This window comes from Corapipo altera, unplaced genomic scaffold (genome assembly GCF_003945725.1).
Source record: "Corapipo altera isolate COAL_440 unplaced genomic scaffold, ASM394572v1 44, whole genome shotgun sequence".
NCBI lineage: Eukaryota > Metazoa > Chordata > Aves > Passeriformes > Pipridae > Corapipo > Corapipo altera.
Genome location: NW_020884880.1, coordinates 307,929 through 332,858, shown reverse-complemented (window position 1 = coordinate 332,858; position 24,930 = coordinate 307,929). Strand labels below are relative to the sequence as shown.

At 38.5% G+C, this 24,930-nt stretch overlaps 1 protein-coding gene across 2 annotated transcripts in view; it reads left to right on the top strand.

Annotated features, from left to right (window-relative positions):
- STEAP4 (STEAP4 metalloreductase) overlaps positions 1–24,930 on the top strand; it is a 64,322-nt gene that overhangs the window by 5,317 nt on the left and 34,075 nt on the right. Inside the window, exon 1 of one of the 2 annotated variants that reach the window (XM_027639448.1) lies at positions 19,550–19,684. The exons of the other annotated variant lie outside the window; for it this stretch is intronic. Coding sequence (XP_027495249.1) covers positions 19,574–19,684 — 111 coding nt within the window. The 5' untranslated portion in view covers positions 19,550–19,573. Of the gene's footprint in view, positions 1–19,549; positions 19,685–24,930 lie in introns of those variants that run through there. 2 annotated transcript variants of the gene reach the window in all.

Below are 24,930 nucleotides of genomic sequence, written 5' to 3'. Positions count from 1 at the left end.
TTAGCCTGTGGTCAACTTCTTTCACAATATTCCTTTCTGTCAACATCTTTGGTAGATCCCCCAAATGATTATGCATTTGTACTGATAAGGAGAATACCAAGAGCTTTGGTGGAATATGTCTCCTCATTCTTCCTTCGAGGTACAAAACTGCTTCTCAGTCAAAGAGACAAAAAAGAAAGCTTCTGTGTACTTAGAATATTAAATAACTGCAAACTTTGTATTTCTGTAACACATCTAGTACCTCCTGTGACTGGAGGCAAAATACTGAGCTGGATAGACCAGTGTTTGAATAACAAGGTTACTGTTTATTAATATCATAAAAGACTTCCACTGGTTAGTCTTTGACAGCAGACCACTCAGTTCTTTTATAAATGCATGCCAGCTCTTATGTATAAGATAGACAAATGCAATATCAGTAATTGTTGATGCATTTTTTTTCCTTTGTTTCATAGTGTTTCTCTCTAAGTCCCATTAGCAATCAACAATTCAACAGTCTCACAGGTTGCCCTAGTCAGAGCAATAACTTATTTTAAACTTGACTTATCTATTCCTTCTCAAATCACCTACCAGAAGCAGAAATTTTACAGCTTTAAAAATACATTAATACAAAGCTGGAGGCAAGAGTTAATGACAGTCATTTCTACTTTTCTCTAAGTACTGACTTTACATGCAAGGGCTCAAAGAAATTCTTGTTTCTAACAGTATACATCCTTCACTACAACACGAGGAATGAGGTGAGTTTCCTTTCTTTTCCAGGAAGACAGGTTTTAAAGGACTCAATATTGCAAAGGAGTCATAGGGTAAAACAACACCACCATGCTTTCCCTTATTATTTCACCCCAGGTTGCCGGCACACCAAATATGCAGCTGAATTGTCACAAAATCAATCAAAAGGAAATCTAGAAGACACTGGGGACCTTCAGCCATTACTGCCACACAATATGTGAAACAGTGCCAGGGAGACTCAGTGTGTGTGTCCAGTTTTGGTATTTCCCTTGTGAAAAACCCCAAATGTTAACTCTTGGCTGCTTCTGAAATCTTGAACATAAATATTCATTTTTTAAATAAATGGATAAGTTTTTAATTATGAGTCACTCATATTTTAGGGATATTATTATTCTATTTTATTTACTTATTGACAGGTTACAGACAAGAACAAAAACTATTCTATTAATGATAAAATATGACAAATGAAGAGACATGTACTATGCTTAAATGACTTTTCCTCTTTAAGGCTTTGTAAAAAGTAAATGTTTATTGTGTGTTTAAGATCAGACTGGCAGTTCCAAGGCTGCAGGTTTCCCTACACCATATATTTAAATAATTTAAGTATTTAAATGAGCTATCGTGTAAGTCTGATCCTTTGAGTCCATATCTACCCTGCACAGTGACCGAACTAAATGTTCATTATTAAATGCAGTTGAAGAAGCAAGGAAGGATGATAAATCACCACCACACTAAGGAAAACAGCCCTTTAAGCTGCTAAAAGTGTGTGCAGTCTAGTGTCTCTGAAGCACTTCGTGATGTATATCCTCTAAAACCTCACCTAAGACAAGCTTGACAAAGAACTGAGGTAGACATCACTGTGGCAGGCAGGCACCAACACTTGGAGAATATAGGGACATTTTAGCTACTGTAAGTATGTTTAATTCTTAAATCCCACCTTTCTCACCTTGTACTGTGAAGTTCAAGGATACCCAATAAATGACTCCTATCTCAGGTTGTGCCCTCCCTTTGAGACTAATTCCAATGAAGTTAACAGCAGGATTAATTTATGATTTAATGAGAACTACGTATGATTAATTTCATATCTTACTCTGCACAGCTTATACTTGCCATCACTAGGAAGAGTCTAACCAAAACAGAACCTCTCTTACTTCTGCAGACACTGCACAGCTGCCGAGAAGTGCCTTATGGATACACAGGAGAGGTCTGACACCTCCCAGCCCACCAGGTTTACTGTCCAGTTGCAGACTGACCTCCCACAACGTGGGCAGATAGTTACAGACATATCAAGCTCATCATGCAGCTAAGCTGCACTGAAGCTAGTTGCTTTAAACTGCTCTACATGAGGAACTCCACCAAAGCAAGGAGCCTGGCAAAAGCTGTAGTTTGTATTAAGATAGAGGTACTTTTCATGGCTTTAAGCTTTGTTCTTTTCAGCCTCTTCCTCTCATTTCCTCAAGCCTGTGAGCAACTGTGGACACGGCTCATGGCTACAATTTGTTGGCTGAGAGAGGAATTTCCCAATAGCTCAAATCCTGGAGCTGACAAACCTGCTCTATAAATAAGGGGAGTGGCAGTTTTTCATCATGAGTTTAAATTAGGTTTGACCATTCTGAAAAACCTCCAGTGAACCTGCAATACTGATAAGAAGTGCACATATTTACTCCTTGTATAACCTTTCTCAAATTAACCTCCTTCTGCCCATCTAAGTTCTTTCCATCTGGAGGAAATTTTGTGACATTCTGATTCAGATGGAGAAAAAAGGCTCTGGTACTTCATCCAAAGTTTTGTCTCCAGCTTGAATGTTCAGCTAATTATGGAGACATCTATGCTTCCTTGCTAGGTCTTGAGCAACATGGTCCCAGGGTACTGTTGTGCGTGCTACCAGCATGTGTCCCACACTTACCGTCACACACATATCTCCCTTTTCCACTCCTTCCACTTGCTGGTCCGATGGAAATGAACCCATCAGATTTTCAGAAGGCACCAGCCATCTTGGGCTTCATTAAAAAAAATAACAATATGAGGGAGTAAATTTCCCCTCATGCCCAGCAGGCAGGTTGGTGCTTGCTGTCTTGTTTGCCAATGATGTAAAAGTACAGATCCAAATCCTTCCTCCTCCTACACCTTACAAGAAATCTCAAGTACAAGCACAGACTTCTAGCAAGAATATCTTGATTCTTAGATTACATTTTCATTTTTCCTATTGGAATTTCTCCACCTTTTTATGCAATTATCCAATATATTTTGGAGCAGAATTTTAATGTCTGCTTTCTGCACTTCTGACATCGTCTTGTGGTACATCTCAGGAAACACACATTTGAAAAACAATGTCTGCAGAAGATGTGCCCCTACAAAAAAGTATTAAGAGTGCATTAAAATACATTTGATTGCCCTAGTGAAAACTGTCAGAGGCCTACTTGTTCTTCAATGCAGAAAAACAAAAAAAAAGGCTTTTGGTTTCTATTGACAAGTCCCTGAGCATATGCAGCTTAGTTTTTTTCCTCCCTTTTTTTAGATTGAGATTTATTCTCAAATGAAGGGATCAACTTTTACTATTACAGAGATCAATGAGAACATCACTGGCACTATAGGGATCAATGATAACATCACCATATATTTCCCCCTCTCCCTTTCTGGCTCTATCATTTCCAGAGGAAACAACTTACTAGGCTTTTTCTGTCTTAACCTTAAGGTGAATTTCTAAAAACATTTTCAAAATCAAGAAAAATACACATTTCCTGTGTATTCTTTCCTATTCTGTTGAGAGTTTTTGTATTCAAGACAGATGTTTTAAATTTTTTTTGTGCCTATTTAGCTCCTTTTCCAGTGAACAGACCCTCAGATGAAAGCAAGGATTTTGTATATTCTTAAGCTAATAAAGGGAATTTTATTTCTTGTTAGTATTAAAAATTGCATCTGCTTGAGCTTATTCACTGGTAAATTTAGTTCATATATTCCCTTATGGAGGTTAGGTAACCTCAGCAAACATGAGTTTTACCTCTTCACCTTCTACTCTTTGTGGATTTTCTTTCAGAAGTAATATCTCAGCTGCTAGCACTACATCCTTATCCAGCTTGAAATTAATAAATATACCATTTCCTTTCATGCTGGTAGTTCTCTAAACTTTTGCTGCAATATTGACAATTGATTCTTATTATATATTTTATGAGGTAATATTGTTGCTGCAATCTTCTTAGCAGATTGTGTATGAAAACCCTACCAAAGCAAATCAACACAATTTAGTTCTCGCATGTTGCTGCCTGGGGTTGAGTGGTTTGATAGATGTGCTGAGTATTTGCAGTCTCAGCCTTTGAACTGAGCCTGCCTTCCTGTCCTGGGTCTATTTTATCATTTTGATTCTCTGTCATACTTGTAACAGCAGAACAGTCTTCAGCCTTCATACGGTTAAAACTGCAGCATGTTATTCACTTTTAAGGGTAACTTGATTTCATTTATTTCACATTTATATTTATTCAGACTTGGATCAAAATATGCTAATCTATATATAACATTATAATAAATATACTAACATTTATTAGTTGATCTATAGGCAAATGTTTGCAGAAAATGAACTTTTCTCATGACCCAACACAAAGACATACTCTTGCAGTTATTAATGAAAGTGTAGAAAATCTCCATACTTGAAGTTACTAGAAAGTCAGTTGTAAAGGTCCACCAGCAGCCTGATCTAACTGTAAGCTTGAGTAGAAACTTGGACCAGATAGCCTCCAGGGATCCATTTCAACTTAATTATTCTATTTATACATAGCATTAGCATCTTATCTTTAATATTGATTTTCTTACTATAGTTTGCTGTCTTTTGGGAAGTTTTGCTGCAGAACGAGCTATCAGTTCAGTGCTTATGAAATCACCAGACAACAGAGATTGCCTAACCTTCATAGCAAAAGCATAGACTGTGTAAGCTTCCCAGCTGTTTTTACAACTACACTTTTTAGATACCTTATTCTTCTTTTTTCCTGTCCAGGGAAGAACTGCAGTGCTAACTGTGTGGTAGATCAGTGCTCTGAACATATGGTACCCTAAGCCCTATATGTTGCTTGCAATTGTTGCTCTTTAGGTAGCAAATCACTTAATAAAATTCAAACGTATGAGGACAAGTATATGTCCCATCAAGGAATATTTTCTCCTGATGCCTATGTGTTTCTCTGCAGCCACCCCTGGCATAGGAGCTCCCAATCTGCACACTCCTGCTGTCCATAGAGTCCTGCTGAGCCAAATCAACCAGCACCTTTCCTTCAGCAGCACTCTCTTCCTATCCCCTTCCCACTGAGTCTTTCTGAGTCTGCTATAACAGTGTTTTGGGATGTTCATGACTTTCCTAGCAGAAGACCTTTCCAAAACGGACCAAAGTGTGAGGACTTCTCTGAGTGACATGGATCAAAGTTCAGCTGGTGACAATAAACACACACATTGCTCATTCACTTATGGAGAAGGCTTCAGCAAAGCCTAATTAGAAAATAATTGCCAAATGCAACCACAGCAGCTTCTGTCAGATACCAATACATCACAGCATCTAACACTTCACCACCATCTTCTAGTCCTTTTTCAGTATGATTTAATCCTCCCCCACATGGAATTCAGGGTTCTGGGTGTTTCTACTGTAGGCAGATAGGTGGGCACTAGGAGTTTGTACTGCTTAGGGCATGGAGCAAGCACTAAGTCTGAACTGACTGGAGTAGTATAAAAGATAGACAGATTGCAGCTATCATTCCTACTCTCCCCTATCACCTAAACACATAAGGTTAGCAAATATGATTTTCTAGGGTGATGAGTTTGATCCTATCAATAGATTCTAGCTATGGAAATATCATTTCTTTAACTGTCCAACTTTGGAAAGGGTGATATTAGGCAAGGAAGAATGACTGTAGTAGAGCAAGTTAAAACAGAAGGAAGCACCGAAAGGGAAACCACATCTCTGCAGAAAAGGCAAAGTCACTTCACACACGTACCAGGGAAAAGACAACAAAAGTGTAACCAAGTTATTTGAGCACAGTCTTTATGCAACCAGGAAATCACCTATGTGAAATAAAAAACAAAGCCTGAAAAAACAAAAGCAAAAGTAGAGTAAATTTTGCATAATGTGTCCATCCTAACCTAAGGCTTAGCAAGTAGAAATCTACAGAAACTGATTTAAAACAAGGAATTAACTTTGAACTATGGATGAAGTCAGAAAGGTAGAACGCATGGTGCTGACACTGCTCAGAATGGAACATTTCCTATAGCCAGTTGGGACAGACAAAGGGATGCAGAATTATTTAAATAAGGATTATAATTTAATCCATGAGGCTCACCATTCTGTATCTTTAGGATTTAAATCATAGCATTCATAAATTTTCTTGTATTTGAAGACATTTATTCAATCCTTATCATCTACCAGAGCTTTCCGTACAGTAAATAAAGTTTCTAATTGGAGAACAAAGATCAGATCTATTTTTGTAGCTTACTTGAGTATATAGATCCCATGATTAGCAAAAAGAAAATAGTTGAAACAAGCAATAGTGAAAAGCTTATGAACTGAAACACTCTACTCAGATGACTTGCTATATAAATGATCTGAAATAACTGTATTTCCAGCTGTAGCTGGAAAAATCAAGGTTTGTTTGAGAAGGACCTGCAAACAAATGGAATGAGAAATCTGCCGTGACCCAATCAACTTCACAACCTTGCTACATCCCACAATCCTAGTAAAGATGACTGTACAATATTTCTAGGTGACAAATGCCAGATACAACCAAACCATTTTACTTCTTGTGACCTACAATGGCAAAGTGACACACAATAATTAGTTACTTCAGGATTTATCACAAACTTATGATTTCAACTTTATGAGAAATCAAGTGTTACATCAGACATTACAGGACTCTGAATCTTCTGCAGAGCTGGAGCACATGCTCAGTATGTTATGCAAGATCTGAAGTTACAAATGATACTTTTAAAATGGAACATCAGCTTCATCCTTTCCTTTGCTATTGCTACTGCTGTACGTAGAGACAAATTTTAACTGATATATTTCAGAAAGGATTGGGCAAGTCAGTATATTTGTTAAGGTGAGTTGATGAGTACATTGCTTGCATGACATACACCAGCTGAAAAACTCTTTTTATGCTGCACTGACCTTTTGTCTCTAATTGTTTTGTATGATCTTTGCTTTTTACCTGCAACTGCATGCAACTGCCAAATTGTTTAAATGTGTGGTTACTTATTTTGTGGCCAGTTAAGGATAAGCAGCACTTTGGGCTGTAAGACAGCTGAGTTAAATTGTCTTACTGAAACCACCCACTGAAAATGTAACAGTTAAGTTGAACTTATTGCTAACTGTACTTTTTCTCCCTTTTCTCCCTTTGTTTCAGGTTCCTTTGCATCCTACTCTCACCACATACTTCGTGTCTAACTTTCCTACTTAAGGAAACCTTCCTAGTTTTAAAGGGAAGGGAGGGAGTAGCACAAAAAGAATTGTAGAAATATGTAAAGTCCAAAAGGATTACTTTAATCACAAGCAATTTCTTCAATCATTTTTAATCGAGCAACAAGAACTCACATTGTGATAACTCTCTGCATTTTTTTAATAATTGTCCCTCCTGAGCTGATGTTAGTGCCCAAATCAGTACTCTTTTAGGAAAGAACATTATAATCTCTTATTTCTCCTTGTCAAGCAGTGTGAAATACATTAATTCTGTAGATCAGTTTTTTCAATAAACATAAAACCAACGATGTCACAGCATGTGTGTACTCACTGCAGGAAATTTTGGCCGCTCTGAGAACCAAAGGTCCAGCTAGATCCAGCAAAATGTCCATGTCCTAATGTGAAGTTTCTCTACAATACAAAATTCATAAGAGCCTCAGATTTCTTCTCCCTTGCACTTACTTTTACTAGTTGTCCATCCGAGAGATGTTCTATATATTATAAGTCTCCAGTCTTGAGCACATTATTTGAATATCCTGCCATCAATGGGCTTGCTGAGAATCATGTAATTAACAGGCAGGGATAGAATTTTAAAAATATGAAAACTGAGGTCTACTATCCTCTGACAAAGATGCAGTTTTGTCCCAACTAATTAACATTGACACTGAGTATGCTACACAGTAGCTAAATTGCAAGCTGGTTTGTTTGTGCTAATTGCTCTGTTACACATTATTTATCTGTCCTGAATTAATTTAAGCAAGAACAGTTTTTGTTCTCTGGATTTCAATGAAGACTGTATTAAATATAGCTGCTTTCATTTCCTTTGCCATTTTTCCTTGATGTTGCAAAAAGACCAATTTGAAAAGAAAGAAGAACACAGTAAATTTTGGCTCAGTGGGAGATGCACTCACAGTTGGATTCCTTCTTTTTATATTTCTCATAAATGCACAAGTATGTTGCCTCCTGCATTTTCCTAATGACAGAAATTTAAAGTCCTAGACAACAATCAACACTACAGGGGCAAAAGTAGTGCAATTTTATTACCATAGAAATAAAACCAAAAGCTAGATTTGAAGCTGTACATTTTTCAACTTTATCGTAATTTCAGTTTTTACCACTTTTTCTTATCGTACATCAAAAAAAATCTCAGAGTTCTCAAGTTATTACTGAGTATATCAGATCATTTTTAAATTAAGTATGAATAATAAATAGCGAAAGTGGTGATTTTCTTTGTGAACATGGTATTGATATGAGTAGCATGTTGACAGAGGATGCTGAATCCCAGGCAGGTTAAATAATTTACTCAACCCCACACAAAGAAGTGGCAAAAAAGGGCATGGGTGACAGTACCAGGCTGTTCTGCAGAACAGGAGTCAATTCAGAGAAAAATTGTGGGGACTAGAGAAATCTGCACAGACAAAACGCAAACAGACTTCACAACTCCCACCGACTGCAGTAAATTTTCTGACATTTTATGAGATGACATTTTGGAATGTCCAGTTAAAGCCTTGACCTGCAGTGGGGAAAAATTAAAATAAGCATAAAATTCTCATCCAAATTAACAAGCCTCTAGCCGTTTCAGACATTTCTAGCTGAAGGAGAGGAAGAGGCAGCACTAAGATTATGATTTTGGTGCAGGTTTGTTTGAAAGATCAGGACAGGGTGGTCGTGTCTAAATGGGGTGAAATAGCTGCCTCAGGGATTTAGTGAGTACATTAGTGAAGAAAAATATCATGTGCCCCTTCTGTTTCTCTTTTATTAATGAAAATAACTAATGTGAGATGAAAATTTTATTAAGAAAAGAGGTTTATATTTGCCATAGTAAAGACCTTAATAATAAATATGGATGAGGACATAGGATTTTTTTTAAGGAATTAAGGAGGTGGTGAATACTCTCAAAGCAACATTCTCCACTCAAACTCCCCTTGATTTAAACATTGCTACAAGAATCACTAATGCACTGCAGAAATAACAGATGTCCCTCAACTAAAGAAAATTACAGGGAGATCATCACAGAAGTACAGCCTCAGCACAGAGAGATATCATTATTTTCAGGCTCTAGCAATCTGCAGACTCTGCTGAAAAGAAATATAGCCACAGTCAGACCTAATTTACACTAGTGAAAATCCATGTTGACGCAAATAATTTATTTTAACTAATTATTGTGAATGGAGTTTGGAATCCATTCCAGAGCCTATAATTTTTCCTCATGCCTGAAAAAATGTAGTCTAATGGAATTAGATATCACAAGACCATGACCTTATAATTCTCTGAGAGACTGGATAATGAAGAAATGTCTGCAAGAAAAGAAATCCCAACTTCTACTCTGGACTGTGTTTGGCAGATGGACAGCCATCACTAGCTCTGCACTACCTCTGGTGCGCTAAACCTCAACTTCACTGGAAGGTGTATGACTCCATGCATTCATAAGACAGGACTAGTTAAAAACCATTCTTATTAAGTATGAAAGATATCAAACCATTTGAGACTTCCAAAGAAATGAAGATTTTTAAAATATAAATATGGGAAAAATACATACAGCAATGTTGTTTAGGCATCGGTTTGCAGCTATTTTAGAAAACTAAAGCAATAGGTACATTCTCAGATATGTAAAGGGAATTCCATTATATTCCCCTATAAATAAGGGAGAAGGAAACAATAGAGTCACATTCTTCTTCCACACACTTTTATGTCTTCTCTAATATTAGTGCTGAATCTGCTTAGAGTACCACACAGACCAGTAAATTACTATTGACAATATGCTACATGAGCAAGAAAATCACTACTTCAATCTACGTTATTCATAGGGAGAAACACTGTATTGTTATTGCTTTAGCTGCTTTTGTAATTTTTTACATTCCTAGCAGCAGCAGAGAAGGATGTATTAAACAGTATGAATGATTCGCCATTTCTTGGGTGCTAGTGCAAAACCTGAATTTTGACATCCTTTGCTGAGCTCTGTCCAGGCTCAGGAACCTAAAGCACTTTCAAATTGCAACAAGCTCTTTATTCATACACACAGCTCCATACAGAGCACTACAGAATCTCTACAACCATTGCAGCTCAGCAGAGCAGCTTTTCACCACTCGCAGTAGCACTATATGGTAATTGTAAGGACCAAACACTGAACAATATATCCAGTGAAGCTGTGGGGGGTCAGGAACACAAAATATAAATTAAGATATTGTAAACTGAACTGGGACCAATGCCTGCAGTTAAGGTCCTTTATCAGGCTCCAGATTCAGTTGCTTGCAATTTTAATTTAACCATTGAGCTAGAAGTTTTCTGTCCCAGAGGCTGTCTTGAGTTAAAATTTCAGATCAATTTTTTTCCTCTGTTCCCAGAACAAGGGCATTGCTGGTGAGGTGAGTGCATTTGGCTTCAGGTGTTCTGAAAACTTGAACAGGTTCTAGTTACCACTGCAGCAACAAAAGAGGCCTTGCAACCATCAGCTACTGCTGGGAAGGCTCACACAGGACCAATATGACAATTAAACCTTCAGATTCATGGGTCTGACCACAAGAGTATTCCCACCAGTGCCATGAGTGTAAGGAAAATATATCATGCTTGGGCCATACATTATTGTCATCTGTTTTGTTGTTAAGCTTTAAATGAAGTGTTTGAAAATTAGCATGAAAGGTACTATTGAGGTGTTGGAAATGACACTGTTCCTATAAGAACTCAAAGGTTAACCAAAACTACAAGGCTTTAAATAGACTTGATTTGCCATAAAATTATGAAGGTCCTGGGTAAAGAGAGGAGACAATCTCAGGAAGGATCCATCTGGGGAAAGAAGCAGCAAGGACTCAGGGTGTTGAGTTAAGGGCTGCTCTCTGTGATCTCTGAGACACCTTCCATGCACTGCAGAGAAGAGGTAGTCAAGACCTCAGGGCACGAAAAAAAACCTGTATGGGAATAGAGAAAAACAGGGAAAGTAGCTGGGGAAAAAAATAAAAGGCCATCTATTAGCAGAGAGAAGGAGATAGCTGAGGTTTGAGACAGAGCAAACAAAATAGAAAAGGTGGGGAACTTGGATACTGCAGGCCAGGTGGGATGGCAGTGAATGGGTTGGAAGCAGAGTGGTGGTGACGGCCAGGGCAGAATTCTGCAGAGTGATGAGAGGAGACAGCAGAGCAGGACGTGCAGCACAGAATGCTCCTCTGAAACTCAGAACCAGAGACAGTTGTTCTGAATTTCTTTATTCCTCTTCTGTGCTGTTTTTCTCAGCCAGGCTGGAAAAAACAGAAAGCCTGTCATACCACACCATATGGGCCTATCCTGAGGGCCAGTCATCTGAAATCCATCACACAAGTGTGAGCTGAGCGAGTGACTGGGAGCTGCATTGCATGCTTATGCCTTGTGAGGGTCTGCAATAACTGAGGCACTGAGAATATTAATGGATTTTACAATGGCTAGAGGACAAATGAGGATGCATTTAAGTTGGCAGACCTTAGGAATAAGTCCAAAAGTATTGTGTGACTGAATTTCTGTGTATTCAGGTTGGTGGGGGCTTTTGTTTTTGTTAGGCACTAAAAACACAACACTAGTGTCAAGAAAGCTAAAAGACATACTCAGTAGTTTTCTGTACATGGAATGAACATTGTAGAAAGGAGTATGTGATTCAAAGCAGTAACATGATGCATAAATCCAAAGCAGTTGAATTTATTTTGCAAAGAAAACCTTCAATCTAGAATTTCACAACTTTCCCAAGTTTGACTTGCACTTTAGTATTGCCTTACTGGGTAATGGAATGAAGGAATTATGCAAACTGTGGTGCAGAGGCCATGGGGATCATCTCATCACCTTTCTTACCAAAGTAGCCCAAGATTTTTAACTAGTGCAAGCTCATTTTCAGAGTCAGTGTACCCCAGTTTTAAGCACTTGCTGGAAATGCTTCTCTTGTTCTGCGAAGTCATCATACTGTGTGAGGAGCAGTGGCTCCAGAGACACGAGAACTGAGTGATCTGCAAAACCAGGCATCTCATCTGGTAGGTCTGGTTTTAAAAGCACCAGTCTAAATGCTGGGGCAGACATAGAGTGGCTTCTGCAAAACATGACAGGACCCAAAGAGGCTGTCTAGTGTCACAGGAGACTGCAGAGCAGAAAGTTATTTTTGGAACCATTCCTTCTTCTGCAGCCTATAATTACTTTTCATTTCTTAAACTGCTTCTATAAGCAATTTCTCACCAGCATGGGGTTTGCGCTGTCAAATGATATACTTTATCTACCTATCTCAGTCCCATTTTTGTTGGATTTTAGAGCAGAGAACCACAGGGGATCTCCTGAGCTGGTGTAAATTCTTATCTCATTATGGAACTCATTTCACTGATGGTTGAAAAGTGAAGACTACTTTGGATTTGGCATTTGGGCATTCTTTGACATCAACAAACAGAAGAGCCCAGAGAAAGCACCAACCAGAAAAATAATCCAATACAAAACAAACAAAAAACAAAAATGCACAAAACCATTTTTTTTCTTTAATTATCATTTGGACTTCTTCCACGCCCACAAGGAAAACTTAGGAATGCTGTCAAACACATGTGCACAGCTCCCATTTCCCACTGAAGTTTCCAAAGAGTTTCATATCCTTAGTGAAGGGTAAATAATTTTCTGTGAGCCTCTTGATGTTTATTTGCAGATGTGTTAGAATCTATATGACCAGTATGCACAGACATTATTGCATTTTCTTGTCCTTCAAATGTAAGTTGATTTAGAGAATAAAACTTGTTACACAAGTTCAGCAACAGCAGGCTTATTTTGCATTTTTGCAACACAAACACAACCACTACAAAAACTGAATCACGAACTGTTGCTTTCATAAATTATGAGATATGCCTTCTTAGCATTTCAAAAATGAATGAATAAGTAATATTTGAAAATGTGTCTTCAGTACATTTCCAGTTATTTTCTTTTGGCTTTTTAAGTCTATATTGCAGTAATAGCATCATCACCACTCCAGGCATGCTAGGAATCAGTATCATCCAATATGGGTCCTGAGCATTGCTCTTTGAAACATGTTTCTACCATGGCAATAGTTTAATGATTGCTTAATATATAAAAAATACTTTTAAAATTTTATAGTATCATCATGCCACCTAGAGGTGGTAAATCACTGAGGCTCCCACTTATGCTCAGAAAAAAGCAACATCGTTAGAGGTATAGTGGGATGGAGGTCTTTAAAGGTAACTTTTCATTAGTGTAGAGATAGTGCCATATGGCATGGACCCCATGGTGGGCAGTGTATCTGGTGATTCAGATCCCATGGGGGATAGCAGTGGAAAGTAACCCTCTTAGAAGATGTACCTTTGGGGGTTCTGGTTATGCATAACTTCTGATCCCAACCCAATAATACGGACTTGTTTCTGACTCTTCATATCCCATACGAAGCCACTCAGCTAAGCAGAAATCAGCCTTCCCAGATGCGTCTGGTTAGGTGCTTTAGTGGCAAGACTCATAATTTAAAAAATGGCAAATAAGCTTGCAATTATGGAGAAAGTCCCTAATTTCAGTGAACTAACACACCTCTTTAGTTACAGCTCCCATTACAGAGAAAGGCCAGGAGAGATGGAAAGCCCAGTAACATGAAATATACTTTTTTCAAGAAACTGTCCCTCTGGGACATGGAGCATGGACTTTCTGTGTCCAAATAGTCCATGTCACCAGCTGCAGAAGAACTGTGGGCCCATTTTGCTATAGTTTGTGTCTAGTATTGAGAGAGGCATGAACTCTGCATGAGATGACCTGTAGGGCTCTTATCTCCCTGCGCTTACCTTTGATTTCCCCTGCACAGACCTTCATCCCAGTTAGTGCCTCAGCTGATGAGAGAGACACTGACAGAGTCTTTCTCCATCGCCTAAATTCTTCCTCTCATTAAACACATGGAAATGTAATATCTGAGGCTGCTCCAACAGATTTGGTTTCAGTTAGGCCATGGGTTCCAGCACTATTAGTAAAGGACAGGATATGTTGTTGGCTAGGACTCATTAGGAAGTAAGTTAGGCATTCAAAGACCCACTGCTTACGCACAAAAGAAAAATAAGCAATGGACAATCTGTTGCTTTTCTACCCAGCTCCACTAGAAACTGTGCTGCATCTGGCACTCCAGATTCACCTGCCTAAGAAGTCCTACAGAGGAATAAACACTGTAAGGATCAATGCTGCTTGAAGTAGTAAGATGAGTCAAGTCCATTTCAAAAAGGAAAATTTAAAACAAACCGCAAGCCTTGCACTCACCAGATGCTCCGCATCTGTCTTCATCCCTTGATTTCCCAATACTTTTCCTATTTCCCTGAAGTAACAGATCTCTCAACAGGCACCAAGTATTTCTCACAGAATTAAAGGACCACCAGATAGTTCACCCTGGAACTGGCCTCAGAAGGTCTCTCATCCAACTTCCTACTTAAGCAAGGATAAGTGTGAGATCAGAACAGCTTTCTCATAACATTGTCTAGTAATGTCTTGAAAACCTGCAAGGACAGAGACAGCACAGCCTATATGGTCGAACTGTTCCACAGCTCCACTGTTCCTGCAGGGAACAAGTTTCTCATTGTATTCAGTCTGGGTCACCATTTTTCAGCTTATACTGCTCCACCATGCATCTCCGTGATGAGGCTGGCTCCATGTTTTCATAACTTGCTTGTCTGTACTCCAGGGATTTGGTCCCTTCTGAAGTCATATCGTCTGCAGGCTGAACAAGCGGGTCCTTCAGTCTCTTCCCACGGGAGAAGTGCTCCAGCCCTGACCACTCTGGGATCCCTCTGCTGAACATGTTCCAATTCATTGTTGTCTGTCTTCTATTGAGGCCCCAAAACTGGCTGTAGTAATCCAGGTGTTGTCTAATGAGTTTAGCTCATTAGCAAAGCTCAGCATTTGCTATAAATTTATTATATTTTTTAGCCTTTTGTACAACATTTGCCTTTATTATCTCATGATTTCTGCCTCAGTGAAGCGCAGGAGATGTATGTGTTTCATACATCTGCGCAAACTCTCTCCTTAATAAGGAGAGCAAAAATAAAGAAGAAACGGAAGGACTACTGACAGGAGGTTGCTGTTGGAAACTGGCAAGAGATACATGATTATGTTTAGTTACGATTCTCAACTTCTTTTACCTTCAGGTGATTCTTGTCCCGTTTTTAAGAATACAAGAAGAGTAAATTAAATAAGGGTATTGCATAGTAAAACTACTGAGAAAAACAGAAATATCTTTTCCCTCTAGCAAAAATCTATTGCTTGGTCTACTTTATGCTTTCTGTTACATATAAAACCTATGGCTGAATTTGCTTTACTATCTACTGTTATATTCCTATATCTAAAAGTACAGAACAAGCAAACGTCGGCATTGAAAAATAATACAGAAAATAAAGTCAGTGCCCTTGTAAAATAGCATCAAAGGCATTCTGGAAACAACCCTAATCACTAGAAATATATGTCAAAAGTAGCAATTAGTATTGTAATTATCCTACAGGCTTGGCATCTGTCTTATATAAGCATTTAACCCCCAAGAAAGCAGGTCAGCATGACTTCAGTTGACACTTGCAAATCGATGAGATTGGAAGAACCAACCAAAACTCAGAAAAATATCATGCTAGCCACATCTGTGTTCACTTAGTGTTACATGGGATGTTTTCACCAAGCTCCCAATACCATCTGTCTATGTTATCCAGCAATTCCTCCAACGTAGAATTCATAAGCTGCTTTGGAAGCAGGAGTTACTCCATTTCCAGTCATATCTCTAAATAAGGAACAATCATTTCTACCGTGCTTCATGCTGCATTCAGGGTTCTTGGAACGCTAAGCACTTATGTCTCCTATGCTGAGAACCAGGGTGATTGCAAAGCCACCATGGGCCGTATCAAAGAGGCTCTCTGCCCATGCCATGATACACATCACGACCAACAAGCTGTGGTAGCAGAAAATTGAACCACTGAAGCTACTATCTGAAGTAGCTCCATCTTTGGCTCAACCTCTTTGAGATACATTAGTCTTTCCCAGCAGAGAACTGTGTTAATAGAAAGCAATGACTGTAGCATCATGGTTTGCAGCCCAACACAGTGAGAGCAGACAGACTCTGATTTGGGTTTACCTGGAGTACAGAGATCAGTCATTCCTGTGGCACTGGGAGGGTATCTGTCAGCAGGGCAGAGTGACCATGTTCTCAGCTGCCCTTCCTCTGTCCATGGCTGCCACAGTCTGCTGGGGTAGACAGTGCCTTAGCATCCATATCTCATTTTGGTTTTCCTCTATGGGCACATGCACTTGTGTCACAGAGCCAGCATCTGGTTAATTTCGGCTTGTGAGGATAACTTAAAATTTCTTCTTTGCTGATTTTTTTTCTCTAAAGCAAAAGAATAAGATAAAAGACTCAAATAAAAACAGCTCCAGATCCAATGCCATAACAGACCTGCCTTTTTTCCCATCTCTGAAACTTCAAGTTTCTTAGGACTGTAAAACCAGGTGCTTTGGAGTAATAATAGCAATAACAATTTTATCTCTAGTCATGTAATTAATATTCTGGTCTTATTCATAAATGTTTCTAAAAACTCTGGAAGTTTGCTGTAAATATTATAAGTCGAGGCTATCTGCTTTAAAAAGAGAAGTCCAGGATTTAACCTCTCCCTAATTTTTTTTAGAACAATTCATTTACTTCAAGATTCTCAATTTCATTTCCAGATTATCAGAAGCTTGACTCCCAATATGGAGCTATTGGCTCCCAATATAGAGGCGAAATTTTCCAAAAACTTGGTACAAGGCTACTCAGCTTGTCTTGTTTCCTGAAAATCAGCCACTTTTTTTGAGCAACGCTGAGAAGTCACAAGTCCTGAGACCTCAAAATTGTCAGTAAAATTTGAGAAGGTTTTGGTATATTTTTATATATATATAAATGAAAGAGATTATTCATATGCATAATGAAATGTGATATATTTATTAGATATGAGAAATTTATTACAATGTGAATGCACATTTCATGAGAAAATTCATGGTCCTTTTGTTTCCATAACCACGGAAGCTCATTTAATTTCATCTTTTACAGGATAGGCAGTTATAGTGTTCGGTTTCCTATTCCATGAGTTAATGCTAAGCTTCTCAGCAAGTGTCTGCCTTGTGAGTTAATCTTGCACTCATTATCTACACCAGTAAAATATACCCTTGTGACTGAAAGAAATGGTACCTTAACAGAAAACAGAAAAGTAGATGCCCACTGTGATCAGCAAAAACAACCGGAGCATGATGTTCCTTGAGGATCTCTTTGAATTGATACATAATGACAACCACCATCAAAACAAAGATAATGTCATAAAACAGGAATGGTGAGAAGGTGTAGTAATATTTGAAACAATAAAACTGAATTTCTGAAAAAAAGCCTAAATAAAGAACATACTAATACAATCAGGGAAAGAATTAGTAGAACTGGATTTCCTTCTAAGCAATCCTGTACTTTTTTGCTATAATGATGAGCAATCAGTCGAAGAAAAAAACAACTACCCTAGCCCTTATGTGGTGCAGGAAAGGATTTATAAAGAATAATTTGCATTCACAATACAAGGAGGCTAGTGAAAAACCCAGACTGTTTCCACATGCACCACTAAATTCCCTTTCCAGCTAATGTGCGAATCTTTTATACTTTGAGATTCATCTCCTTGTGCATGTCATTCACATTAGCCATCACCCAAAGAAAGATATAATCACAGAGAGGTCCAATGGAAAAAAAGCCCAGAGACTCCCAGGCTTGTGACCCCTACTCCCTGCTGCTTGTCCTGACCTGACTTACCGCCCCACACAGGAGGTCACTGTTGCACAGAGTTGATTAAAGGCAAGTTCTTCTATTTCTCACAAAGTGAAAAAAAAAGGTCATTAACAAGGCCTACAGTACCTACACAATTTTGCTAAAGTGACTGCACTGAAGCTCTACCCTGCAGCAGTGGCACCCCACATACTGCAGACAGGACAGCAGCAGCATTCAGCCCACCTTCATCCACCCTCACCTCACGTCAGATTACCATGCTCACAAAGTTCACCTGTGCTGAACTAAGACCTACACGCCCATCACATCCTCTGTTGAGATGTGAGCATTTTTTTTGACTCAGTCCTGATCTTCTGCATACTGCCCTCCTCCTCCTCAGCCTTTATCACTAGCTCCACCCTCCAGCAAAGGGAGAGTTGATAGCCTGTGTAAAGTTAACCACCAGTAGGTCTCTTACCAGTACTCAGGAAGGAATTAATATAAATACAGTCTTGGCTTCTCTGTTTACTAGTGATACGGTAAAATGTTTAAGTCCAACTTTTATTCATTGAGAGCACTGTTCTAAGCCTATCTTTGTATTATCTGTTGCTATGCATACAAGAAATATAAATTACCTGTGCAAGTAGAGTAGTCCCTGAAAACATCTTGCACTGAACTCTCTCAAAATACACCTTTTGCTCCTTTCTTCTGTTTCATCCACTTTGTAATCCTTTAATCTTTGCCAGCACAATGCTTTCTAAAAGAGTTATATCCATAAAAATAACAAAACCTCTTTGCGGAGAGTGATATGAGTGAAACAGTAATACCAGAGAACACAAAGTAGCACAAAAGTGTTCAAGAATGTTCATGCTGGGAGTAGCTAAACTCATGAATTGTTCCCCCTGTAATGTGTCAGGTCTATCATTCTCTGCAACACTGATCCATGACTGAGACAAAGAGAGAACAGCTTTGTGTTCTGTGTGTCAAAAGTGAGGTCTGAGTGTTTGCATACAATGCCAAAAGACAGAACTTTCCAGAAACATCTGCCTTATCTCTACAGTTGTCTGATTTTTCCAAAGACCCTTTCATTTTGTCTGTTCTGCTTCAAAAACATGCTTGTACCTGTCCCCCTATGAAGTGCAGAGGCTGTCCCTTGTAAAGTAAGCTCTTCTATAAGCAGCACACACAGGGCACTGAGCTTCATATGTATCCTCTATTCCTTGCAGTCACCATCTAGTTACTTCACTGTAACTGCTCTCTTCTGGCTTTCCTTTTCACACTGGTCCATACTGTTGTGACTTCTTCCCCTTTTGGTCTTTGTGCATATGTCTGAGCAAGGGTACATAAACATGTGAGGTTTTTATTTTGTCCACAAGGGTTTATGGCCTTTCTCTGAAAACTCCTGCATCGATACAGGAGTGATTTTTACCTTTTTTTCTCTTTTATATGCCCCCATGTAGATGGAAGTGCAGGAACAAGAGGAAGCCATTCATACCTATGAGTTTAAGTCCAGGGTTTAAACTTTTTTAAGAATTTAGCATATTTCAGTTACCATTTTGCACTGTGGTCTGTGCAGATGTTCCTCCCACCCTTACAGTGAAAAGCACAAAAGGGTAAGCATTTCAAAATGAATGTGTCAATTTGTTTTTTCCACAGGTACCTGGAGAACAGAGGTGGACTACCAACAGTCAGATCAAGGGATGGCCATCACTAAGGATTGTGCACTACTTCCTGCTAGGAAAATTAATGGAGGTCCCAGAATGATGGCTACATATTATACTGACAGAAAATGTATCTCAGCCACTGAGAAGGTATTTCAAGATATATGATCACAGTTTCTGGCTCATATGTAATTACTGGAGAGTGAACAAGCAGTAGGGTTTTACTGTAAAGGGTCTTAGAGCTGTCTGACAATGTACAAGACTTCAGAAGCACAGGTTCTGATACATGTGCCCTGGGTACACCCAGTAACTGTGGTCAGAAAAATTCCCACATTCCATCAGACCTGTACTACCTGTCTTGCATGCACCTGTGTACCCCAACCTGAGTCTGTCCATGTTCCAACATGCCCTCCAGGCTGGGCCACACCTGCTCCTGTAGCAGTCACACTCCCAGGGTCAACTGTAAAAAAAATCTGATCAGGATATTCTGATATTCTGAAAATCTGATCAGGATATTCAGTCACCTTCTGCCAAATCTATGGGGTTTGGTACTTATTGTAGGAATGTGCCCTTGCCACCAGGATACATCCCATCCCACATGGCGATAAGGACCAGTTCTCTTTAAGCTGGTTGCTGCAGGAAAATAATAAAAAGTGGATTCTTTGCTAGTGGTTCACTGCCTTGTCCATGGAGAAGGTATGGGTGTTTGTCTACAGGGGGAAGCCCAGGCAAGACTGAGATTGCACTGACCACATCCAAAATGCTGTGGCCATGCAGCTCCTGGCTGGGCAGGGCAGGCATCAGCTCACAGTACCACAGTAACCTCTCTGTCTTCAGCAGCTTCATGCAGGTCCTCCTTGGATCTCCTGATATTTTAAGTGCTAATTTCACTATATTTATCAAGTACAACCTCATGAAAGAACTACTGTGCAGTCAAAAAAGAGGAAGTTCTTAACATGGAAGGATGAAATTCCTCTATTTTTGTGTGCTAGACCACTGAACGAGAGATATCACGTGAGTGGGTGAATTGAGTAGGTTGTTTTTTCCTTTGATACCACATAAATAAAATTAATAAGTAGATTCTTTGTTTATTCCAAAACCATCTTTTATTTCAGATTTACTACAGTGTCACTACAGAGACAAATTTTGTTATGATGTTCTCCAGCACAAGGTTAAATAATTGAATTGTCAGCCAAGAAACTAGTTGAGATTTTTAAAAAATATTTATAACTGTCTAACACAGAAGCATTGTAGTGTTTTCAGTACTAATTTGTTTCCTCTTTAAGGCTTTCAGATCATTCAAATTGAGACAGACATTATTTTTTTAAAGTATGTTTCTAATATGTTATTATATTATCTATACAGAAACCGAACATTTATCAGTCCAGGCAAGGTTGTCAGCTTTTGGAACCACAGATATTTACGCATTATGCATTTCTATCAATCACAGCAGAGGTATCCACATTTTTCTTTTCTAAAAAAAAGAGATATACACGTCCTTTATTATTCTCTTCTCTTTAAATGCTTCTAACATACAGGAATTGCTATTTTATATCTTAACAATTGGTAGTGTTACATATTAGGAACCACTCTGGCCAGTCTAGGTTAGAAATTATAGCCAGATTTCCCAGACATCAGAAAATAAGGTACCGTAGCAGCTTCCTTAAATAGAGAATTGCAAACACAAATCCAAAGCCAGGTGGAGATGGAGATTGAAAAGTTTACAGAAGGATTTGGTAAAGTACTGCTGATTGCAACAGCACACAGAGGGGCACAGACATGCAGGAGACCTTCTCTGGTTATACAGTCATTATATGTATTGATATATATGGTGTTGTAATAACTCCATAGGGCTACCTTCATTCTCCAGGCTGTACCTCCCCTGCACAGTGCTCCTGTGTGGAGAAAGGATGATGGTGTGGACGTGCCTCTCTGAGTGCAAACTTCAGGAGAAACCAAAAGCAGCCCACGCCTTCAAAGCAGCTCCAGTGCTGCCATGCCCCTGTGCACATCCAGCCACCACCCTGTGCCCCTGTGCCTTGTCACGCAGCAGGGCCATGCACCTGGCCCTCGCTCCTCGGGCAGCCCCGCTGGCCATAAAGTGCTCTTTGGAACCGCTGGGTGTTCTCCACAAACAACCTTAATTAGTGACAGCACCACTGATAATCAATAACAACAGCCCTAGTAATATCCAGCTATAACCGTGCAATAAACAGATATCAAATCTTTCATATTTAGTCAATGAATCAGTAGGTAATAAGAGTCTCTTAAACCATCAGAGTGACATTTTAAATAGATTACTGAGACTTTAAAAGTTATTTGATGTGGGCTTTATCTTCCGACACGGCGTATTCTCAAATTTTTGCACTACTTGCAAAAGCACTGCCAAACCTGTTTATTATCAATACAAGCAGCACTACCTAAGTCAGTAGTAAACAGAAGGCTCAATATCAGCATCAAGTACAGCAGCCTGTGGGACTGGACAAACAGGGGAATGAACAGCAGCCTTTGAGCAAAGAGTTCCAGGAGGGGTAATGGAATAGCATAAACAAATAGGAAATCATCTACAGTTTAAAAATGAGTGAACAATTGGTCTACCTCGTAAAGTAAATAATGAGTCTTTTCTTTCTAATTAATTATTCATGAGGCTTTCTATTGAATCTTTTCATGCCAAATCTCTGGTTTACACTTAAACACATTATACAATAAAATCTTTTCTATATTGATCACATTTTTTTCCTAAAAGAGCAGTTTTTATTGCTCATGAGTACATAAGAGATGTGGTTTCATCCCTCACAGTGAAACTAGAATATCAGCATAATCCTTCTTAATGCTTTCTTTTCTACTTTAGCTGTGTAATCGTTTCCAAAAATATCTGTGTGACTAGGGATCCAAGTGAGCTCAACAACAGCTCCAATTGATTTCAGTTGTTCATACAGCTGTATGACTTAAGAATATATCTTTTATCCTTTTCTGAATTGCTAACAGAGTCCCAGTAAAATCCTGTAGGATTTTATCCGTTGGTGTGAAACTGACTCCTGATTAATATTAACCTGCCAGTTTAAAGCTGGGATAATACAATTACCTAGAGCTAGATCTTGTAGCCCTACTTACACCTGTGAACACAAAAAAATTCAGGAAACATTGAGAACAGGGGAAAAAAAATCCAACCAGTGTGATGAGTGGATACATATATTAGTGTTTCCAAATTACACAGTTGAAGTCAATGGGAACTTTTATGGAAGCCTCTAGAAAATCTGCATCCTTGGCCAAAATTGAAAGATAAGTACACATCTAGGGCATTATTAATGTTACTATATCATATCCATGTCATTAAAATCAAAGACAATCTTTAAACTGTAATTTTTAGAGTATTACAAGGCACACATGAAGGTGAGAAGCAATTTTGACTGACAGGTTACTGATTTATGTAATTTTAACTATACCAACGTACACCAAAGTTTTAAGTACTAGTGACACTATCACTGAGTCATCAGAGCTAACAGGTGCAATTAAAACACGGGGAACCAAAAGGTTTTGCTTTCTATCTGATGTGGAAAATGCAAACAATTTTTTCATTTAGAGTGTTTCCTGATTCTGAAGTTTACATTGTGTTGGGTTGCACATCTGGCCGCTCAAAAGGCCCCTTTCTAAGAGGAAAGTGCCTCTCCCCTGCTATGCTGACGAGAACCATCAGGGTCCCAGAGGGAAAGTATGTTGCTAAATCACACCAAGAAAACAGTGACTAAGCATTTTTTGTAATTAATTGCATAGATGATGCAAAGAAAAGGTGGCTATAATCAACATTTGCCACTAAATAGCTATAAAAATAATTTTTGATATTAAGTTTAGCTCTTTGGTTTAATTGTGATCAAGTATTTGTCACATCCTGAAAGCACTGGGGAGGTAGTCTACCTTGGTTCTTGGGAAAAGAACAAGCTCTTACAACAGTGTGCTACCCTACTTAGACCATAGCAGCGTTCTACATCGCTTTCTTTCAGATATTTCTTCAGTCTATTCACATGATTTTCAAAGTACTTCATCCCATTTTACTAAGTGTTCCATCATTGATGACTCCCTTTCAAAGAGTTTTCCAGGAAGTGTTTGATAGCAGAGTTGCCTACAACATGACATTGTACATTAGCAGCACAAAATCTCTGTAAGTGAAGAAACTTCTCCTATATGATGCATTATTTTTATCTTTAAAGAAAATATCACTTCTGATAGTTCTTGGTTTTCCTACTATAAATCTACCACCGTGTTACTTACACTTACACAAACTCTCTCAAGATGTTTTTCAGTGAGCCTGCAGGACCGTATACTAGTTTCACAGACCATCCACATTGCCTCCTTCATATTTATATTTGCCTTTATGTTCACAGTGTGGTTTTTTTGAAGAAAGAATTGTTTTTACTTCAGTGGCATTGCTATCTCACACATCTGCAGTTCCACTGCTGACGTATATTTCTATATTTGCCTTCTGCCTGTTTACAATAGAACATTAATTCTGGAGAGAGTGAGAGACCCACTCAATCTGACATGCATTCTCCCAGTTTGAAATATAATCTGTATGTAAAGTTCCACTTCAACTAATGTGTTTTTATGACCAGTGTGAAAGACTTTTAGGTAGATCATTAAGATTTTTATTCTGTGACCATTAGCTATATATATCTAAATATATATCATAAAATAGGCTTCAGACAACATAGTTATAATAGAATGACCAACATACCCTTTTGTGCATCCATTTGCAATTATTCAGATACACACTTCTCAGTTTATAACAGATCATTGCAAAAATTTGTTTAATATTATATAACAGGATGAACTTTTTCATCCTCAGTTCAGTCACTGTCACTTAAAAGGTATGTCTCTTCTGTGTCCTACATCTGAGCACATTTCAAATGAATATGTTTTGTGATGATCAATGTTAACAACTTTCTGTGATGATCACACATCCAACAACCACCTCCCTACTGAACTTTTGCTGTCGTAACTAGATAATTTCTGTTTGAGTTATTTAACTTTTCACCTTTGTTTTTCCCAATTACTGTTAAAATAGGCAGAAAAAAATCCTTTAGGGAAAAGATCTTTCAACATTATTTCCTAGTGGTATTTGTGAAACAAGTGCACATCATTAAGTTCTATATCAACATTACATAAGTGGACATTAGTTAAGTGTACACCTGCGTATAGGACTATAATGTAACAATAAATAAGACATTTCAAAAGCTGTTATAAATTTAATTTGGAACAACACAGATTTGTCAATATAGGATAGAAATTACATTCTACAAGACAAAAACAGTAACAAGGAAGTTAGTGACCACATGGCATATAAAGGATTGGAGAACCAAGCCCTTCGTACTTTTTTAAAGAAGCGTGTGTATTGTCAT